At 41.8% G+C, this 22155-nt stretch overlaps 1 protein-coding gene across 1 annotated transcript; it reads left to right on the top strand.

Annotated features, from left to right (window-relative positions):
- The first annotated feature begins 1425 nt into the window (after positions 1-1425).
- LOC143036276 (uncharacterized) lies at positions 1426-13219 on the top strand. Its single transcript, XM_076203527.1, has 5 exons — positions 1426-1516; positions 10962-11081; positions 11185-11346; positions 12022-12140; positions 12733-13219. The coding sequence occupies exons 1-5, from the start codon at positions 1433-1435 to the stop codon at positions 13217-13219; spliced, it is 972 nt and encodes a 323-aa protein (XP_076059642.1). The 5' UTR covers positions 1426-1432.
- The last annotated feature ends 8936 nt before the right edge of the window (positions 13220-22155 follow it).

Genomic DNA, 22155 nt, shown 5'->3' with positions numbered 1-22155 from the left:
ACATACAAAAACAATAAAAATATATTTGAGAAAAATACATACAAAATAATGACGCAATAATTATTGCATTACGGTAAATAAACTAACAAAATAACAAGTGGAACAAAATGTCCCCAAGAGGAAAGGCCTAGAAACACTACCACTTGGTTAAAAAAAATAGTAAGAACTGGAAAGGAGAACATAGAAATTAATATAAACTACGAAAGACCTAATGCCCCCACAACTCCACAACTAGTCCATTGAAACCTAGTGCACAAATTAAAATCCAAAGTATGGAAAAGGGGTGAGGTCTGTGTGTGATTTGTCAGGTCAAGTGTGATGTAGGTCAGGTGTGATGTGTCGGACCTTCTTTCTCGCCTTCTCTCCTCATTGTCACCATCCTAGATTATCAACATCCCGTTTACCATCACCATCATAAACGTTTTCATCACTGCTACCACCATCACATCATCATCTCCATCGCAATCATCGTCATTATCATTATGGTCACTAACATCATATCCCATTTCGCAAGAGGGCGATAATGTAGTCAGTAAAAAAAAAAAAAAGAGGTGAATGACTAATCAGCTCGCAGATGAAATCATCTTGAACGGCATGCATTGTCACGTTCTTGTCGTTAACATGGTATCACGCAATGGAGGTATCACGCAATTCCATGCTTCAGTTGAACACCAGCTACCTGAGTGCAGGTAGTGAGCATCTTGCTGCTCCACCTTCAGGAAAAGCCAGCTGTGCTGGACATTCTCTTGCAGTAAAGCTGACCCCAGTACGGCACCAAAGCAATCGGTATTGACCCTGTGCACTTTCGCCTTTCGTGAGTGTTTTGTAGATTCCCTTGAGCGACAGCCACCCGACCAGTACTGTGCCAGGCCACGTAACCAGAATACAAAAACTGTCCTCAGAGTAAGCACGTGTTCTGAGTTACAATATGCACTAGTCACATGAACACATATATGTTACGTCATTCATATCAGTCACTGGGCGTAGTGGTGTCATCGTTTCAACAATATTCTTGATAGAGAACAAATATATTGACAAGCCTGGCATTACCATAGCAACGCACATAATTTGTCATCAGCGGTTTGTGTCATCATTGATTTTCTTAACTGGGGCAGCGGTCTTCTTACGGTAAGCAAGTTTGAAGCCTGTCAGGTTCGCCTGGCTCCCGGTTGAGACAACGCACAGGCGCAAACAAAAGCAGACCAACGTTCCCTATATGAATTGACCTTTACATTGTCTTCTATTGTATTGCAACAAACGACTCACCCACTGACCCTGAATCTCCCCTTAAGTTCCTCCACCAAGGTGAAAGCGTGTGTGTGTGTGGAGGGGGTGAGGGGAGGGAAGGGATGCCTGCAACACAGTGTAGCGAACAACATCAAATTAGATTAACTCTCTGATGCCTTCTGCTCCTCTCGCTCCAGCAGAAACCATGGTCTTCGTCAGGGAGCTAGGCCGGGAGTCTCTACCCAAGCTTAGAGACATTCTGGAGTCCCAGATGCCCAATTCCATAAATGTGAGTATTGATGACGGTACACATAGGGAAAAGGTGGCGGTTTGATTAATTCATATATATATATATATATATATATATATATATCTATATATATATATATATATATATATATATATATATATATATATATATACATACATACATACATATAACATACATATCATATATATACAGTATATATATATATATATACATATAACATACATATCATATATATATATATATATATATATATATATGTGTGTGTGTGTGTGTGTGTGTGTGTGTGTGTGTGCAATAAAAACACTAGGAGCGTGTGTTCACAAATGCGTCAGTAACCACTAGGAAAAGTAAACTAACGAAGCAGAGCGCTTTCGTATAATTACATCTTCAGTGCAGATATAAAGAAGGAATTATAAAATGAAGAAACAAGGTACAGAATATATGACATAGTAAAGAGGACATTCGGAGAGGTAGAGGAAGAAGTACACGTGACGGACGTTTGAACCGTCCTGGTAACCAACAAGTATGGGACAACTGCTCATAATTTATATTATAATTTAAATAATTTTGAAATTTCATGAGAAATATAACTATCTAATTTGTACAAACCTTGATGAAGATTAACATTTATTCCCTTACTAGATTTGATCAAACTGCATTCAATTAAATTTCTTTCTGTTATGTTGTTGTTGTATGCGATGACTTTAGCGTTATCCCAGTCAACTGGGTGGTTAAAATGGTTCATGTGGTTGAATATACCGCTAGATTGGTTTCCCTCTCTAACGTATTTCTTGTGTTGATTGATTCGTGTTTTGAGTGTTTTAGCAGTCTGATCAACATAAAACTGATTCCATGATTTACAGGGTATTTTGTACACACACCCTTTATCACTATTGACAGAATTATTTATGAGCAATTGTCTTACAGTGTTCTTATTGTTGAAAACTACATTAATGTTAAATTTACGTAATATATTTGTAATATTTTGCAGGTTCTCTTGGTACGGTAGAATTAGCAAGTTATTCATATTGAAAGTTTGAGTTGACCTAAGGTTATAAAATGTCCTTTTAGCACGATTGTAAGCTATGTCAAAAACATGTGTGGAGTATTGTAGCTTAGTACCAATGTCGTAAATACATCTTATTTCATCATCGATGTACTCTGGGCTGGAAATGCGTAGGGCGCTGAGGAACATCGAAGAAAAAACAGACCTCTTTACGCCATCAGGGTGTGAGGAATAATAGTGTATATATGAACAAACATTGGTTGGTTTGCACTCCTTCGCCTCTTCCTCCCCCTCCCCCTCAGCACAACCCAACCCCACCCCCCTTCACCCTCTCCTCTCCCTCCTCCACCTCCTCCTCCTCCCCCTCCACACAACCCCTCTCCTCATCAGGTCACGGGTTCGTTTAAAAGGCCAGAGGCCACGGGTAATCTGCTAATCACCTCACACCTTCCTAAGCGAAGGTCACTCAGGGTCAAGATGTAGCCACCAGCCATTTAAACATTTCACCTATAAGGCATGTAGTAGTTATTATTTTTGTTATATTTAAAATGTAATTTTAATATGTTAAACTTAACTGTAATTCTAAGGTTTGATTTCTAAATATAATCTTGTATATGTCTAACCATTATTTTTGTTATATTTAAAATGTAATTTTAATATGTTAAACTTAACTGTAATTCTAAGGTTTGATTTCTAAATATAATCTTGTATACGTCCAACCATTAATGTAATTCAAACTTGTAGTATCATAAATATTTATTGTATCTTTAAAACAGAAATACCAGAAGATGTCTTTTTAGAGACGAAACGTCGTGTAATAAAATGGAGAATTATAAGAAATTGGTTTATGCCCACCCTATCCAAGGGAAGAATATAATTAGAAATATAGAAAACACAAGAAAGAAAATTAACAACTTCCAGAATGTTGTCGTATTCAATCAAACATGTTTAAAAGAGAACCTGCTCCCAAAATACACTAATATATATATATATATATATATATATATATATACATACATATATATATATATATATAATATTATATGTAACACAAATCACTAAAACGCGTGAATGTAAGATTTCGCAGAAAACCACTTGGGAAATAAGACACTATGATCCGAGCATTTTTGTCTATTCAGACATTTTCAAGGAATACAGAATGACAATGGGTAGGAACGTAAATACAGAAAAGGAGTAGACAAGACGGGAACATGTGAGGTCACACAAGACAATTTTTAACCAAAGCGAATCAGGGCGGGGACACACCATGAGTTGCTTCATAATCAACAATTTTATTGACAATGAAGTTATCAAGTTTATATAAGTCTAAACCTACGTTCATAATGTTATCAAAAGAATATTTAATGAAACTGGATTCAATAATTTTTCTATCCAACAATTTCTTTGGAATTATTCCAATCAATGGGATGGTTTTGGTCTCTTACGTGTACAAAAATCACATTGGACAATTGACCTGATCTCACACTATACCTGTGTTGATTAATTCTAGTATCTGACTCTTTTCCTGCTTGACCAATATAGTATTTATCACATTTATGACAAGGAATGCTATACAGTAAACACAGCCTACCCCATCACCTGGGGAATTTTTAATAAGAATGTTTGTAATAGAGTTTGTATTCTTAAATACCACATTGATGTCAAACTAAGAATCTTAGGAAGACTTATCAAGTTCTCGTGGAAAGGAAGAACTAAAAGATCTTTGTTACGAAAGTTATTCCTTTACCTTGACATCAATTGGGAAAGGAATAACTTTTGTAACAAAGATCTTTTAGTTCTTCCTTATATATACATATGTATATACATATACATACATACATATATATATATATATATATATATATATATATATATATATATATATGTGTGTGTGTGTGTGTGTGTGTGTGTGTGTGTGTGTGTGTGTGTGTGTGTGTGTGTCTTGAGACATTCTGACAGGTTGACGTAAGTGGAGTAGGAAACACAGGAATCTTAGTCTGAGTTTATTCCTGACTAGTTTCGCAGGTATGCTTTTTCAAAGGAATGGTGTACAAATGAGCTGTGGGCATTTTATACATGAGGTGGACCTTACTACCTCTCCTTGTTACCATAGTTGGCGACAAGTGTGAACATTACATACTCATTGTAACAAATGATAAATGTAAATGTAAATGTAATAATAATGATAATGCTAGCAATAAGAGTAGTGGTAACAATGATAACATTAATAATAACAGTAAAAATTATTTCTTTGTCGCGGCTCGTGCCGCTTAAATTCTTCTTATCGGCTTAAGAAACCTGCACAGCGAAGCTATAGCGATAATCCCATACCACACTCCTGGTCATATGGCCATTTCCCGAAGGTTGAGTGTGGTTTGAATTTTCCGCCAAAATCATCGGAAATTTAAAATTCCCGGCTTTGTGCAGGCATGCGCATTGTCGACTCCACCTCCCCCTCCCTATCCCCTCCCTTCTTAGCCGCTTCGCTTGAGCCGTCATGTCACTTCAATGAGAAATGAAGGCTTCGCCTGTGGGAGGAGGGAGGGACCCTAAATCTGTGCAGGTTTCTTAAGCCGATAAGAACAATTTAAGCGGCACGAGCCGCGACAAAGAAATATTATCGGCTGAAAGAAACCTGCACAGCGAAGCTATGCATGAGACGAGGACAGGTGGGAGGAGAGGTGAAGCCTGATTCAAACCGTTATTACGTGTGTCTTTCCTATGGGAGACTTATTAATTTTATCACTCAGTAGAGGGGAGAAAGAAACGTCAAGTACCCACGCTGAAGAATGTGACATGCACAACATTGCACTGTTCACACAATGCGTAAATTATACGAAATTTGTATCCTGTTCAGCGGTTCCTGGCCCCTCCCCACTCCTCGGTCGCCCTTTGCCCCCTCCACTACCTTTTTTTTTTAGATGAGAGGGGTGGAGCCGTTTCCATGACGACACATGGGACAGGGGCGACCGAGTGGTAGAGACACCGTGTCCCCAAGGGAGTCGTCGATGTCCAGCCCCTAGGTCCCGCACCCGCTCCACAGAGTGGGTGCGGAGAAACGCCAGCGATGCCACAAAGTCCCTGATGCTGTGGGCGTGTGGGGCATGGCCCGGGTCGGCTCTCTCCCAAAAGCGGAAAGGCAGGTGCGCCCGGGACCTCGGGGTTAGAGGAATCCTAAATTTCGAGTTGTAGAAGAGATGATCCTCAGAAATCTCTTCCGTGTGGTTCACGTAGTCTTGGAACGCACGGACCGGGCGCAGTGGATGTGGGCGTCCTCCCTCCCGGAAGGATTGTATTCTGAGAGGGCCAATCATGTCGTCCGCTCGGCCGTTCCTGGCCAGGAATGTTGGTGATGGAGAGAGGGTTAGGGCCGAGCTGTCCTCCTCCAGTTTGGAGACGGACGGGTGGCGGGTGGTTGCCTCCAGCTGTGAAGCCCTGTAGTCAGTAGTCAAGGCGAGCAGAAAGACGACACGTTGAGGGAAGTGTTCTTCCTCCATAATGGCCCTTTCGAACGCCAGGTACTGCAGAACACAATGCAAGGACCAGGCCAGGACTGGTTGATGTCTCGGCTCTCTCGAGGCGCTGATCCCCTTCATTAGGAGAGTTTGCGCTCTCTGTGGCACTCGGATGTTCATGCCAAAGCGTAGCGGATCAGTGAGGGCTGTATAGTGAGGCAAGATAGTCGCCGGTGCCCTGTTGGTGGAGGTAACCAGCCAAGTCAGGAAGTCCGGAACCATGCTGGCGGAGATGGTCACCATCGCGCGTCTCCGAAGGCAGTTCCGGAATCTCCGTCAGCAGGACCCACACTGCCGCACTGAGGACGGAAGGTGAGCTCTGAGCATCTTGTCTGCTGCCTCTGTAGAGAAGAGTTGGCTGAGAGCTCCCCGTAGAAACTCCAAGCATCAAGTTGGAGTGACGCTTGGAGAGGCGCGGTAAGGCTGTTGGCTAGGCAGGCTGACCCCAGTAGAAGGGGAGAAGGGCCCCATCGCATTAGCTCCCCGAACCACGGCTGGGTTGGCCAGTAGGGAGCTATCAGGAGGACCTGACCCTTGAAGGACCCGAGGGTCTGCATCACCTTCAGGAGGACTAGTGTCGCTGGAGGAGGAAAATGAATACGTACCTCCAGCTGTTCCAGTCCTCCGTGAAGGCGTCTGGGCCTCCTGTGCGTGTCCTTTGGATGCAGGTGAGGTAGAGGGGGAGCTGGGTCGTGTTTGGGGAGGCAAACAGGTCCACCTCTGGGGTGCCGTAGCGGAGGGAGAGCGACTCGAACACTTGTGGGCGTAGTTGCTACACTACGTAGGTCTCTTGAAACCTGGATAGAGCGACCGGCGTAGGGGCCCCGACCGAAGCCCGGGACGCAACAAGCTGTGGAGTGCTAAGGGTATCGGCCCGGGCAGGTCACGCGGGAGAAGTAGTAGGTTCCTGTCGACCTCCCGTACCAGCCGTCGGCGCCCCAAGCGGCTCAGTGGAAGGGCCGAAGTCGCGAAGTTGAGGTGGCGCCCCCCCCCCCCCGCCACTGAAGGAGGGAGAACGCGTGAGACACACACGCTTTCTTGGCGCAGGGGAGCACCCGAGGAGCGCTGAATGTGGCCAAATCAATCCCCAGCCAATGAAGCCCCTGAATGTGAGCAAGGGCAGACCCGACACAGTCCACCCCAAACTCCACCGCCGCCAACACTCAAAGAGCCACTGAGATGTCTGCCGATTCCCCCTCCCAGGTGGGCAAATGCATCAACTAGCCGTCTAGGAACCTGAGTGTGGAGACGCTTGCTTCCGTCCAGCGTACGCCTACCACTCTCACTAGTTTCGTGAAGATCCTCGGGGTAAGCGAGAGACCGAAAGGGAGTATGCGAGGCCGAATTCGTTTCCGAGCGACCTCGTCCGTGGGCGTTAGTCAAGAGGCTTCGTCCTGGGTGAAGACGTTCCCTGAGCGTCTCCCACTAAGACGGGCCTGAACCCTCGGTATGTATCCAACTCACCCCAAGTCTTCCCGCGGGAAGTCCTCGAAGCCCGTGGCGAGCGTTCTCATCCAATAGTGTGTTATGGCAGTTTATGACGTCTCTTCACCCACAAGCGGACTTCTATATGTTTAATACCTAGTGACATCATGTGATTATACTGTGACGTCACCGGATTTAATCATGGCGCCATAGGATCGTCTCGTGACGTCACAGACACAAATTGACGTCATAGGACTACATGGTGACGTCAATTTATCACATAATGACGTCATCTTATCATACCGTGACATCACTGAGTCACAGTGAGCGTTGAAATAAATTTTGACATGGTAAAATTCTGGACCATCATGACTGTAGATTAATTTAATTTGAATAGGAAAGTCATGTTCATTTCGACCTAAGTCACAGTGAGCGTCGAAATTAATTTTAACATGGTAAAATTCTCGACGATCATGACTGTAGATTAGCTCAAGTTGAATAGGAAAGTCATGTTCACTTCGTCCAGAGTCACAGAGTTTTGAAATTAAATACACATGGTAAAATTCTCGACCATCATGACTGTAGAATAGCTTAAGTTGAATAGGAAAAGTCATGTTTATGTCGATCTGAGTCACAGTGGGTGTTGAAATTAGTTTTGATATGGTAAAGTTCTTAACCATCATGACTATAGGTTAGCTTATGTTGAATAGGAAAAGTCATGTCCCTTTCGACCTGAGTCACAGTGAGCGTCGAAATTAATTTTAACATGGTAAAATTCTCGACCATCATGACTGTAGATTAGTTTAAGTTGAATAGGAAAAGTCATACCCATTTCGACCTGAGTCACAGTGAGCGTCGAAATTGATTTTAACATGGTAAAATTCTCGACCATCATGACTGTAGATTAGCTCAAGTTAAATAGGAAAAGTCATGTCCATTTCGACCTGAGTCACAGTGAGCGTCGAAATTGATTTTAACATGGTAAAATTCTCGACCATCATGACTGTAGATTAGCTCAAGTTGAATAGGAAAAGTCATGTCCATTTCGACCTGAGTCACAGTGAGCGTCGAAATTAACTTTAACATGGTAAAATTCTCGACCATCATGACTGTAGATTAGCTTAAGTTAAATAGGAAAAGTCATGTCCATTTCGACCTGAGTTTTTTTTTTTTATGGTCAAGGCATTTTATCTATACAATACCTAGCACTTTGCGTCAACTTAAACTGTACTATTTAAATAATTTTCCTCTTCTCATTACGCTAAATGTTTGTAGTTTATCTTTAAACCGATTTATACTAATTCTAACACTAGACTCCCTAAGCCTAAAGTTCTTTTTTGTTTTACTTGGGGGTGGAACATCAGGTAAGTCATTTTTAAACTCAAGCCAGGTGAAGTTGACAAGAGGTTGGCTGTGGCTCAAGAGAAGAGCTGTGTGGTAACATGGTATTTATTTATTTATTTATTTATTTATTTATTTATTTATTTATTTATTTATTTATTTATTTATTTATTTATTTATTTATTTATTTATTTATTTATTTATTATTATTATTATTATTATTATTTTTTTTTTTTTTTTTTTTTTTTTTTTTATATATTTTTTTATGTTTTTGCTTAAACATGGAAGGAGGGTGGTGCCGTGAGGCGTTAGACCATTGAAGGTCGGAGGTATGGTGCTGCCGAGGCCTGATGATCCTCGGGGCGCCACCCTCCGTATCATAAGACACGTCCCCTTGTCTTCCGGGAAGCCCGGGTTCTTACCACGGACGACTCGAAGACGTATGGGGAACGGATTACGAGTGGAAATGTCAGACTACGCCTAGGGCCTGACAGAGCAAGCCATAAGGCGTTAGAGGGTCATTACTGGTCGGAGGTATGGGGCTGCCAAGAGGCCTGATGATCCTCGGGAGCACCCCCCTCCGTACCATAGGACACGTTCCCACGTCTTCCGAGAGGCCCGGGTTCTACCACGGACGGCCTGAAGACGGGGACGGATTGCGATCGTATATGGTCAAAGTCTACGCCTAGGTCCTGATACAAACCGTGAGGCAATAGAGGACCGATGATAGTCGGAGGTATGGGGCTGCCGAGAGGCCCGAGGACCTTGGGGGCCACCACCCTCCGTACCATAAGCCATGTTCCCACGTCTTCCGAGAGGTCCGGGTTCTTACCACGGACGGCCTGAAGACGGGGACGGATTGCGATCGTATATGGTCAAAGTCTACGCCTAGGGCTTGATACAAACCGTGAGGCAATAGAGGACCGATGATGGTCGGAGGTATGGGGCTGCCGAGAGGCCTGAGGACCTTGGGGGGCGCCACCCTCCGTACCATAAGACATGTTCCCACGTCTTCCGAGAGGCCCGGGTTCTTACCACGGACGGCTCGAAGACGGGAACGGATTGTGCTCGTATAATATCAAAGTCTAGGCCTAGGTCCTGACAATCCAAGCTGTGGGACCGTAGAACTTAGGTAAGGGGCCGCCGACACCAGAAGCCCCCCTCCGCACTACCAGACTCGCAGCAACGGGCACAAGCCGGAGCACAAGAAAAAAGAAGGTAACATTTGGATCACTAAAAGGGTAGTCGAAGAATGGGACAAACCAGCAGCCAAGCGGAAAGCGATAAAACTAACAGACGATTAACCAGCAGGAAACGGGATCGACTGCTCACATGTGGGCAGCAAGTTGACCACTCTGTCCCGTTTCCGCGATGTGAGTGACTCGACGCCCGGCTCGAGCTAGCCGGCTAAGAAGGGAGGGGATAGGGAGGGGGAGGTGGAGTCGACAATGCGCATGCCTGCACAGAGCCGGGAATTTTAAATTTCCGATGATTTTGGCGGAAAATTCAAACCACACTCAACCTTCGGGAAATGGCCATATGACCAGGAGTGTGGTATGGGATTATCGCTATAGCTTCGCTGTGCAGGTTTCTTTCAGCCGATAAGATGATGATGATATTGAAAATAGATAAGGATTAATAATATTGATAATGATATAATGGTGATAATAACAATGGTAATAATAATAATAGAAGAGAATAATAACAATAATGATAATGATGAAAATATTAAGTGGTGAAGGAACAAAGTAGAAATAATGGAGGATACGTGATTTGATAGCATAAGAAATGAAATATAATAGCATGGTATAAGAAGAATCGTCAAAGTAAAAGGAAGAAAGCTGGAAAGGGTAGGCAGAAGAGACTTGGTGTAGGCACAATCATACCTTCAATTCATAAGCCCCAAAAAGCATCCTTAACTTTTGCTATAACATTTTTGGTCATCTTGACTTATCACAGGAAAAAGATATATATATCCACGCGTCCTCTACCTTTCCTAAACCCAAATTGTTCTCTGCCTATTACTCTTTTTTTCATAATGTTCGCAGTCAACACCTTCCGATATGCCTTTGCAGCTACGTTAAAAAGAAACTAATCACTCTGAAACTACTACATTCACCTTCACATTCTTTGCATTTATTTTAATAAATTTAGGAAGAATATGTACCCTTTTCAGGCTCATGGATTTGTTAGCAATCTGATTGAGTACGACCTACGGAAACTGGGGATCAAAGTCTTCGCCGGTGAGGAGACCTCGTTCAGAACCTTCTTGGTCTTGACACACACGGCGTCATGGGTGAGTGCCTCCCGGGGAGCCGATCCTCTTTCTTTTGAATTCCCAAACTCGTTGCTCTGACCGCCTCCAATGTCAGTCCACTGAGTCGTGCGGGCTTTTGCAGGAAGGAATGCAGAGCATTACAGTGTACTATGAGGAACAACATCAACCTGACGAAGAGGGTTTAGCTGACGAAGAGTTTGCGGATCTGTTGATGTCAGTGCCCGGTTTAGACTGGACTAAACCGGTTTTCCTTTATGCCTGTAACCAGTACGTCCTTACAAGGGTGAGAAGTTTTTACATTTTTCAGACAATGTCCGGCCTTACTCGAGTAGTAAAGAGGATTTAGTTTGTAGCTGTAGACTTGTAATCGATGTGATGTGGTGAGGATTGTAGTTCTAGGTTATGTCTTACTATTAGATGTTTTCTACCTTAATGTAGACTGTAATACCTCCTAAGATCCCTTTTTACTTACCATTTCCACGCGATTGTAATCGTTGGGTTTTTATCTTCTCCAACATACTAATGATTCCAGACACCAGATAGAGCAGCGGTTCCCAAACATTTTGTCTGATTGAGTATCACTTGGGAGTTCCGTACTGTCGCCTGATTCCAGTAAAGTACAATAATACGTTTGAATGGAAAGGGAAAAGATTAAATTCAAACCACAAAAAAGAACCACAATAATCAGACAAAAAAAAAAAAAAAAAAAAAAAAAAAAAAAAAAAAAAAAAAAAGAAAATAAACTATTACTTCACTAAACGATATAACACACTTTCACAATACAGATGTAGGTGGAGAACTGGCTGTGTATTTTTAGTTGTTGGCAACCAACAACAGAAAATCCCATATAACCCCGAAAGTGCTCACGTACCAACTGTAAGGCCTTCGCATACCACACTTTGGGAGGCACTGAGATAGAGTAATCTTTGTACGCACTGAAAAAATATTCACTTTGTAGATTCGGAGATTGATGAGCTCCGGCAGGTTGATGGCTGACCCGCGGCACCAAAGCGTCTACCAAGGATACGCCTACATCCTCTCTAGAGATGACATCGGGGAAGCATTGAAGAAGACCAGGCAAGTCCACCTCGGCATTATCACTCGAAATTGTGCCTCGTCAGGGGCTAACTTCCTTTTATCTCTCTTTGAGCACAATGTGGATGGAGTTTCCTGAAGTTTTGCACTCAGGAGAAAATTGTTCGTTGTGGAAGAAAGACGCGTTTGGTGTATACATGGTCAAGTATAGTGTGACAATAAGGTAAGTACAAGAAGCAACTGTGACGTGTCATCGTATGTGCTCGACATATCCATTAATGTAACTGATAATATGGGTACAAAATTCTCGTGTATTTGCTCGAGGTGACATAATGAGTTTATCCGAAATCTCTGGGAAAATGAAACCTATAGAATATCTAGATGAATGTCCAAACTTGCATCTGACTGATTTTACATAAGAACATAAGAATAAATGAGACTGCAAGAGACCAAAAGGCCTACACTAGGCAGCTCCGTATCCATCACCACTTGTCACCATCCATAAAGTGGTCTAATCGTTTTAAAACAACTGATAGTTTCAGCGCTTACTACATGGTTACTAAGTTTATTCCATTCATCGACCATCCTATTAGTAAACCAATTCTTGCCTATTTCATTCTTTTGCTTCTTTCAGGTTGGTAGAGGGCTACACGTTAGGCAGGTTGACTCCAGCACATGCGGAGTGGGTTTATGACCACTGGGCCCACAAACACACCGAAACGAAAGAAGTGTTCAGGGAAATGATCTCGAAGTTTCCTTCGGTCGCTGCCTTCAAAACAAACCCAGAAGAGAGCGACCTAACGCAACTAAAGGACAATGTCCTACAGTCACTCCCTGTTTCGTGGGCCTTGGAGTTTCCAAACGGTTCTATGGGGAACACTTTCACCTTGCCCGAGTACCGTTGGAGGGGACTGGGGCGGCTGGTATCACTCACCCTGTCCAGGAGGCTGGACGACCTCTGCTCCCCAGTCTTCATCTTTGTGGACAACACCAACACGTTCTCCATCGGATTCCATACAGGAATGGGGTTCCGGAGAGCGTGTCCTTTGGGGTTTGAACTTTATGTCCCTTCTGTCGCCTTGGAGGAAGTGTCACAAGCTTCGGGAGGACGTAGACTCTGACGACATATACTTAACTTATACATTTTGGTTGAACAAAAGACCTTGCGACCTTTAGGTCCACTTTCACTTGCTCTTGCAGAGGGGACCTTGCCCTTCGCGATCAGTCAGTTGTGCGTCGCAGAATGATAAATATTTTTCTTTCTCTTCTTTAGTAGAAGGTCCGATCTCGTTAGTGTCTTCTCCTCTTACTCTGCGTACTTTTCAACCTACTTCCCTTTTCCTCCATCTCCACTTTCCCTCTGATTTCCACCTCTACCAAAAAAATATCTGACAATCCCTCTCTTCCCCAAAACACGAACATCCAGAACTCTTTCAGTCCTCCCTGTTGGTATCAGTATATAATATGTTAATGCTCAACCACCATTCCCTCCACCACCCTTTCCTATATATACATATGCTGGACTCTTTTCATAAACGCTGTTTTTGCTGTCACCAAATTCCTTGCTTATCATATCTCAAATATAATCTTTCCACTTAGATTCTTGCATGCCACCTTAAACCTCCCTACTACTCCGTGAGCTGGCTAATCTCCAACTTTGACATTGAAATTCCCCAACACTACATCTAGATTCCTCCCATAACTCTATACACACATTTAAATTGTTCCAAAAGCCTCTCTTGCTTCTTCACTCTTTTTACTACCAAGACCGTTTCCAGTCGCAAAAATCCCACATCTCCCATTCTAATTTCACCTTCGCCCACATTACCCTCAAAGACTTTCCCTTCAATCCACCAAGCATTTTCCTGTCCCATCACTTACCAGAGAATCCACTCCTCTCCTCTCTCATACCTTCATCACTCCCGATGCCCTCGACAGCGATTTTTGTACTTCAGTTTCCACATGTGCTTTCGAGTCGGACCAATCAGTGTTATTGTTGTTATTTCACATTCATGACGTCATCGGCAAACATGCACGTGTATTTGTTGACATCGCCAATCTCTCGGACTCGCGTGCGATCAGTTATCTTCGGCTATCATGGATTGGATTTATTGGCAATGAAATGCACAGGTATACAAATAAAATGTATGAAATTGCGAAGATAACACAAAAAAGTATATACGTGGTAAATAGAGACGATTTAGAGGTCCGCAGGGGCACTCAATACCCCAGTAAGGGAAACCGTGAAATTTTTTTAAGAAAGTTATAGTTTAGGTTAAAAATATTTGTATGATATATTATGACTATAGTGCGTAGACTACCATAAGGAACAAGGCAGTACCACCATTTTCTTACCAGCGTATTTTCCTACCAATTCTAGAATAGGGCGGTCTAAATACCGGGGTAATTGTAGCCTTGGCTAACCTTACCCAACCTAACCAAATTGGTCTTTTGTTTGAAGCGCTTCTGTACTTGTCAAGAAGATCGTTTGTTAAATGTTCAGTTGTGCACAAATACGCGATATAGCAATAGAAAATTAATTATTAATTTTGTAAATTATAATATATTAACGTAATGTGTAATTTTCGTGGCGGAAATGAAAAACAAAAAAGTTGCTAAAACAGATTTCGTAAGTAATGAAGTTGCGTCGGATGAATAGTACCCCATGTTTGTTTTGATAGATGCTGATGTCAAAAAAATGAAAGGATGATAAATTTGTCTATTCTAACCAACCTAACCTAACTTAACATGTATTTAGTACATCAGTACCTGTAATTTAAGGTCATCCGTATCGTCGTCGTCGTCGTCGTCATGGATGTTGGCGGCCTGTTCAATCACTCTTTCTGACTGCGGGGGTATATAGCTTGAAGGAATGCATGGATTTCAGCTCCATAGCATTCCTTCAAGAATATATACCTCGCGAGGTACTGGCGGAAGTACCGAGGGCGTACACCAGGCCTCAACTGGACCGGGCAGACAACAAACACTTGACAAACGACAAGATGGCGTCCCGATCCTATGCTAGCGACTTCGTTCGTTAGTATATTTGCTTGTAGCAAGGTATTTTTTTTTCCGCCAAGAAAATCGCATATTACGTTCATGTAATATAATTAAAAAAGATAATATTTAATTTTCTAATACTATATCGTGTAGTTCACTATAAACCCACTGTCGGAGAAATAATAACGGAAATAAAGGGAAACTGTAAATTTCGACTACTGTCTGTAGTCCTCTTCAGCAGAATGAGCACTACAGACAGTAGTCGAAATTTACAGTTTCCCTTTATTTCCGTTATTATTTCTCCGACAGTGGGTTAACCCATTCAACTCCGATGACAAGATGTCTTGTCATTTGGTAAAATAAAACAAAAAATCATAAAACACCAAAATGTTTGATCAAACACCAGAAAAATATGACGTCAGTCCTCGCTTCGCTCGCAGCGATGTGTGGACTGACGTCATATTTTTCTGGTGTTGATCAAACATTTTGGTGTTTTATGATTTTTTGTTTCATTTTACCAAATGACAAGACATCTTGTCATCGGAGTTGAATGGGTTTATAGTGAACTTTTATAAATGTGTTATAACATACCATTTTCCTATATCGTGTGGTTTTGCGCAGTTGAACAAATACCGTTAAATCTCCAGATGTGCTCAGCTAAGCGATATATCAATAGAAAATTAAACATTAATTTTGTAAATGATAATATATCAACATAATATATGTTTTCAGTTGCGAGCTTCGAGACGCTATGTTTGTTTTTGTTTGTTGTCGAAGACGAACTAATGGAAGTCTAATAAATTTGTCTAGTCTAACCTAACCTAACCTCCTATAGGGTATGCATTTAGCATCCTTAAGAACATAAGAATAAAGGAGACTGCAAGAGACCACAAGGCCTACATTAGGCAGCTCCGTATCCATCACCACCTGTCATCCCCATCCATAAAGTTGTCTAATTGTTTTTTAAAACAACTGATAGTTTCAGCGCTTACTACATGGTTACTAAGTTTATTCCATTTATCGACCACCCTATTAGTAAACCAATTCTTGCCTATTTCCTTCTTAAATCTAAATTTGTCCAGTTGATACCCATTACTGCGAGTCCTGCCCTGTTGTTTTATCATGATGACCTTGTTTACATCACCCTTGTTATAACCTTTGATCCACTTGAACACTTCTATTAGATCACCCCGCACTCTGTGTCTTTCCAGAAAGTGTAACTTAAAGTGTCTGAGCCTCTCTTCGTAAGGCAAATTTCTGAGTCCATGTATCATTTTGGTCATTCTTCTCTGTACTGATTCTAGTGAATTTATGTCCATTAAGTAGGACGGAGACCAAAACTGTACCGCATAGTCAAGGATGGGTCTAACTATCACTAGATAGAGTTTAATAATTACCTCTACACTTCTGTTTGTTACCGTCCTATCAATGAAACTTAATGTTTTGTTAGCTTTATTTCTGGACCTAATGCACTCAGGTTTTTCTAAAAACGTGTTATCTAAGCTGTATCTATTTTCGGGGTTGTGTAGCCCTACGTAACACGCTACACTTAGAGATATTGAAGTTCATTTGCCATTTCACCGACCATGTTAACAATTTATTAAGATCATCCTGCAGAATCTCTGCGTCGTCTCCTGACCTAATTAGGCGTCCTATTTTAGTGTCGTCCGCAAACTTACTAACATCATTATTTATCCCGTCGTTTAAGTCGGTTATGTACATAATGAACAACAAGGGACCCAAAACCGAGCCCTGGGGGACCCCGCTAGTAATATTGCCCCACCTAGATTTTATTCCATTTATGGTGACCCGCTGTTTTCTGTTACTAATCCAAGCTCTAATCCATTCTAACACTTTTCCTCCTATGCCATGAGCTTTAGTTTTATTTAGTAGTCTCTGGCGTGGCACCTTGTCGAACGCTTTGCTAAAGTCAAGGTGAATAACATCGTAATTATCATTGTTATCTGACGCCTTATATACTTTAGTGTAAAAGGATAGATTAGTCACAGATGACTTACCCTTGGAGAAACCATGCTGTGAATCACGAATTAAATTATGTCCTTCGATGTGTTCTCTGAGTCTATTTACTATTATTGATTCAAGCATTTTTCCTATAACCGATGTCAAAGTGATTGGTCTGTAGTTGCATATTGACGATCTATCTCCCTTCTTAAAAACAGGAACAACGTTTGCCTGCCTCCAAGCAGTGGGCACAAGACCAGTGTCTACCTTCCACAACAAACAAAAACAAATATGGCGTCTCGAAGCTCGCCAACGTCCGAGTTGTAGCAAGCTTTTAGCATTTTTTTTTTATTGATATCCGCCATCACATTGATAAATTCTGATTCACAAAATCAATGTTTATTTTTTGTTGCTATATCACTTAGCTGTGCACTTCTGGAGTAATATTGCACATTTCTCCATCTTATAACTATGTATGAAAACCAACAGATCTTTTCATTATTCACTGTTCACTTCATCAATCTTTACTCCCATCGGAACAATTCAATCTCTTTGCCTGCTGCAATCATTCATAGACGATAAGATTGCTTACCTCTCTTCTTGGATCCTGGATTGCAGTTAAAGTCTTGTTGCTTCACTTCCAATGTACTACTTAATTTATTTCGACAGATGAATCAACAAAGAGACAAAAAAGATAAATAAATAGATAAATGGATACAAAAGATAAATAAAAAATAAATAAATGTAGACAGATAAATCAATGAATAAATAAATGGGAATAAACTTACCACACATCACCGTCCATTGTCTCAATATCAGTTACAGAAATAACGAGCTCGACATTCTCCCTCCGACAATTTGCAGGCCAATGTTTCCGTTTTTTTCGAGCAACTTTCAGAATATAAAATGTATTGTACCCCTTAACTTTTCTCTTGACTGAAATAAAGCAATTTATTGTATTTGTTATGCCTCTCAATCCTATGCGTTTATTTTTAATTTGTATGCACATTTCTAAAGAGCATAAATGATTGACTGAGAAAAATAATCAGCTACAAGTGACGACAACCTATGACGTAATGTCTTTACGGATTCTCGAGCGTACAATAATGTGATTATGAACATTATCCATTAATGATCGATAAAAGTTTTACTGTACAAACTATAACTGCATACAACATTATCCCATATAATGTAGAACCATAACCCAGGCAAAACCAATAGATACTTTGACACTATTTTGACAATACTTCAGTTTGACAATCAATACTTTGACAGCCTTGCAATATAATCAATACTTAGCGTCACATTACTGTGTGTGTGTGTGTGTGTGTGTGTGTGTGTGTGTGTTCACTCATACGTGCACGTGCATTTGTAATAATGCGCACTCGTTGCACACATCTAGTCACACATCATGGATATCCACGTGCACTCGTACTTATGCATGTATTCTTCCCAAGCAGTCTTCTACCTAAAATGCAACAAAATATTCAAAGCCATCTGCGTACACACAGCTTTTCATGATACAATTTTTTGTTTGTTTGAATTCTTTATCTATTCAAGGAAATTACCTAACTGTAAGCTAAAAACTACATAAGAATACATATCACGTGCTCGACAAAAAATCTTATTGACCTTGTGGATCACACACTTGATCGTGACTACATTCAAACATATGTTTTGTCCCGTGATGGTGTATTTGTACATATACTCGTACGTATATACATAGTCTAAAACATCTAAAGCTCAGCTCTTTTCCTGTATACTACAATTAGGTAAATACATATATGAATGAATACATGCATATATCCATACATACGTACATAAATACATGCAGCCATAAATGCATGCATATCCATACATATTTGCGTGTATACATACATGCATATACATGCATACATGCAAACATACATACATCTATACATATATCCTTGCATATACTGTTGAAAAACTGTCTAACAAAAGAAAGGTTGTATATTTCGTTCACACTCTGTGGTCCTCCTCGTCAGACAACGGATCATAGACTATCTAGATCAAGATCTAAGAATATAAGGTCTAACCACTTCCGACCGAATTTCGAGGGAGTTGGCGCAGCGGGCCCGTGAACGTCACCTGGCTGCTCAAAGTGGGGTTAGCGGGTCCTATAGCTGTCAGTTGAAGCTGGTCCGTCGTTCAAAAATGACGTTGCCTTCGCTCGCACTGCTCCACGCAATTAGTTATATTCTGACAAATATTATATAAAATATATATATAAAATATTATAGTTCCTGTCTATATATATGAATATATAATATATATGATATATAATATATATATATATATATATATATAATATATATATATATATATATATATAATATTATAGTTCCTGTCTTCCTTGGCGTTTCACAGTTTTCTTCAGTGTATCACAAAGAGAAAATGGACTCAGCCAAATGACGTCAGAAGCTGCGCAGAAGAATGTAAACGGTCTGACCTGTATATTTAGACCTTGATCTAGATGAGACCGCAGTTGCTCGCGCGGAATCGGTTTTGTGGGATGGGTAGAGAAGTCTGCAGGAAATTGAAATGATAGTACTGCATGAGAGGGGACTATTCCCATTGAGTACTTTTAATGGATATTTATCAGGGCTTGTATCGTGGCTCAGGAGCTATATGACAGGAGACTTAGAATTCAAGGCTTGCATTTAAATTAACCAAAAGCGGGGAAAATGGCCAGAGATATGTTTGTAGAGAAAGGTACAATCACGGAAAAAATAAGTGATAGATAAACTGAAATGAGATGTAGTATGAGAGAAAATTAGAAATCAAGTTAATTTTAGTCGAAGAAAAAGTATGTGTATATTTTTGGTGCATGTGGGGCGCATTTTTGTCAGTGAGTTTGTTTATATTTCCGACGAGAGGCGAGTCGAATTCACTTCCTGCGTGTATTAGTCACCTCTGTCTCCTGCCTACCCTTCCTTCTCGAGATTGAAAAAAGTTTATACACGATTTCTCGTGTAAACCACAGGAATGAGAGGCGCAAGTGACAAACATCTGTACGGCGAGGTGTGGTATGATGTGTCGGGTGAAGTGTTTGTCTTTGACGAGAGTATCGGGGACGTAGTTTTTTTGTTTTTTTTTTCCACAGAAAACTAAATAACTGGCACTACCAAAAATTGTCTCAGTGAAATATCATCCTATTTCCCATAGGTCTGGTGCGTGGTTTATCAATAATATAATTTTTAAACCTTGACCCGTTTTTGATTCGTTTCCCGTTTCGGTCGCGCACACTACGAAAAGCGGGACACCCCCGCTATAGGTGTTTTTCGTATATGTTTTTCTCTAATCACCCTTAAATGTTCCAACGAACCCAGTGTCCTTCTTAGTAGGGGTTCAGGTGTTACTGCGAGATGGCCGGAGACACCTTAAGAAAGCGGAGAGGACGCCATTTCTGGGGATGGATAACGAAGCAGAAGAAGATCCCGAAGGAGGAGCTGCAGAACGACAGCAAACGGATGAAAGCTTTAAAAGAGGAACACAAGAAGGAGTTTTCTCACCTCTACGAGGACTTAAAGTGTTTTCAAGTGAAAGAATCGATAGGGATCTTCCATAGAAAGCTGTTGACTTTAAACGAGCTACTGAAGGAGCGGAAAGATTTAGTTTACGACGACGAAGGCCTGCTCGATTCGTTGGAGCCATCCGGCGAGGTGATCTCCGAAGAAAGAGCAAAAGGCTTCATGAAACATTACTTTGCCGGCTACAAAAACTTCAGGACCAACGGAGGCGGGAGTGATCACACACAATACCAGAAATACTACATAGAGAGGTCTTTAGCCGCTAAAAGCCGGTTTAATAGAGCAAGAAAATACGCCATAAAGGCAGCCCGGCGAAGGTCCGGGGGCGTTCCCGTGACTGTGCCCGAAGAAGAAGAAAAGAGAGCTGCGGAGCCTCCGGGAGACGAAGAGGAGGAGAAAAAGATGGCGGAGCCTTTGGAGGTTGCGTCTTCCGTTCCCTCTTCTGATTTTGGTGTCGGCCCGCTAACAGAGGGGTTGAGGCTGATGGCGAGAGAAAAGGAAGTTGTCGAGAAAAGTGAGCTAGAGCGGAAGAAGGCAGAGAAAGAAGAACGGAAAAGACAGAGAGAGCAGAAGCAGGCAGAAAAGAGGGCAGAGGTAGAAGAGCGGAAAAGACAGAGACAGCTGAAAAAGGCAGAAAAAGAGGAAGAACAAAGAGCAAGAAAAAGGAAACGAGAGGAGAAGAAAGCGGAAAAACAACGAAAGAAGCAGAGGACCGCAGAAATCAATAAGGAGGCCAAGCTGATGAGATTGCGTGAGAAAGACCCTGAAGGTAGCTTCCTCTTGCCCGGGCTGTCCGAGGATGCAGAAGTACGTGCCGGAGCACTAGAGAAAATAACAAATGCACGCGAGAACCGCAAAGAAATCACCGAGAAGCCAGTCTTCGTGGAAATGAAAGAGCGAATTTTAAGCGCGTTTCCCGGGTACATCTCCGAAACCAGCGAAGCAAACGTTCCTCTGCACTCGGTAGGCGAGATGGGCGAATACAGGTGTAAGATCTGTCAAGCGCTCCTTTTCAAGAGAGAACGAAAGACCATCTGCTGTAACGGAGGAAAAACACCTAAGGCGGTATACGAACTGTCGCCCCTGGGCGAGGACATTAGAGGTCTGTACGATGGCTCCTCCCGTGAGTCGATTCACTTTCTCGAGAATATTGTAGGGTTTAATGGTGTGTTCTCCTTTACGTCTTTTGCGACTTCGGGAGTTTTGGAGGATAAGAGAGAATCCCTCATCTCCTACAAGATACAGGGGAAGGTCTATCACCGCATAGGGGACATGAAGCCTAACCTGATGGTCGATGAAGACGGGATAAGACGTCTGAGTCAAAAAAATGAAACTCCGAAGAAGCCGTTCTGGAAGTCTTCATCAGGTTTCCTGGATCTGTACTTCTACCACGACAAAGAACAGCAACTGAAGCTCCGGTCTGACCGAGTAAGTTCTTACGTGTCTGAGCGCAGGGAACGCGAGAACAAGCAATACAGGAGGAACGAAGACATTATAGAGACGCTATACACGTGCTAAAACAGGGGCGAAGCCCTAGGGCGCGA

Source organism: Oratosquilla oratoria, chromosome 2, assembly GCF_046742065.1.
Source record: "Oratosquilla oratoria isolate Oo_2021 chromosome 2, ASM4674206v1, whole genome shotgun sequence".
In the NCBI taxonomy this organism is placed as follows: Eukaryota; Metazoa; Arthropoda; class Malacostraca; order Stomatopoda; family Squillidae; genus Oratosquilla; species Oratosquilla oratoria.
The sequence above is the reverse complement of the archived record's forward strand: the minus strand, read 5'-3'. Positions and strand labels throughout refer to the sequence as shown.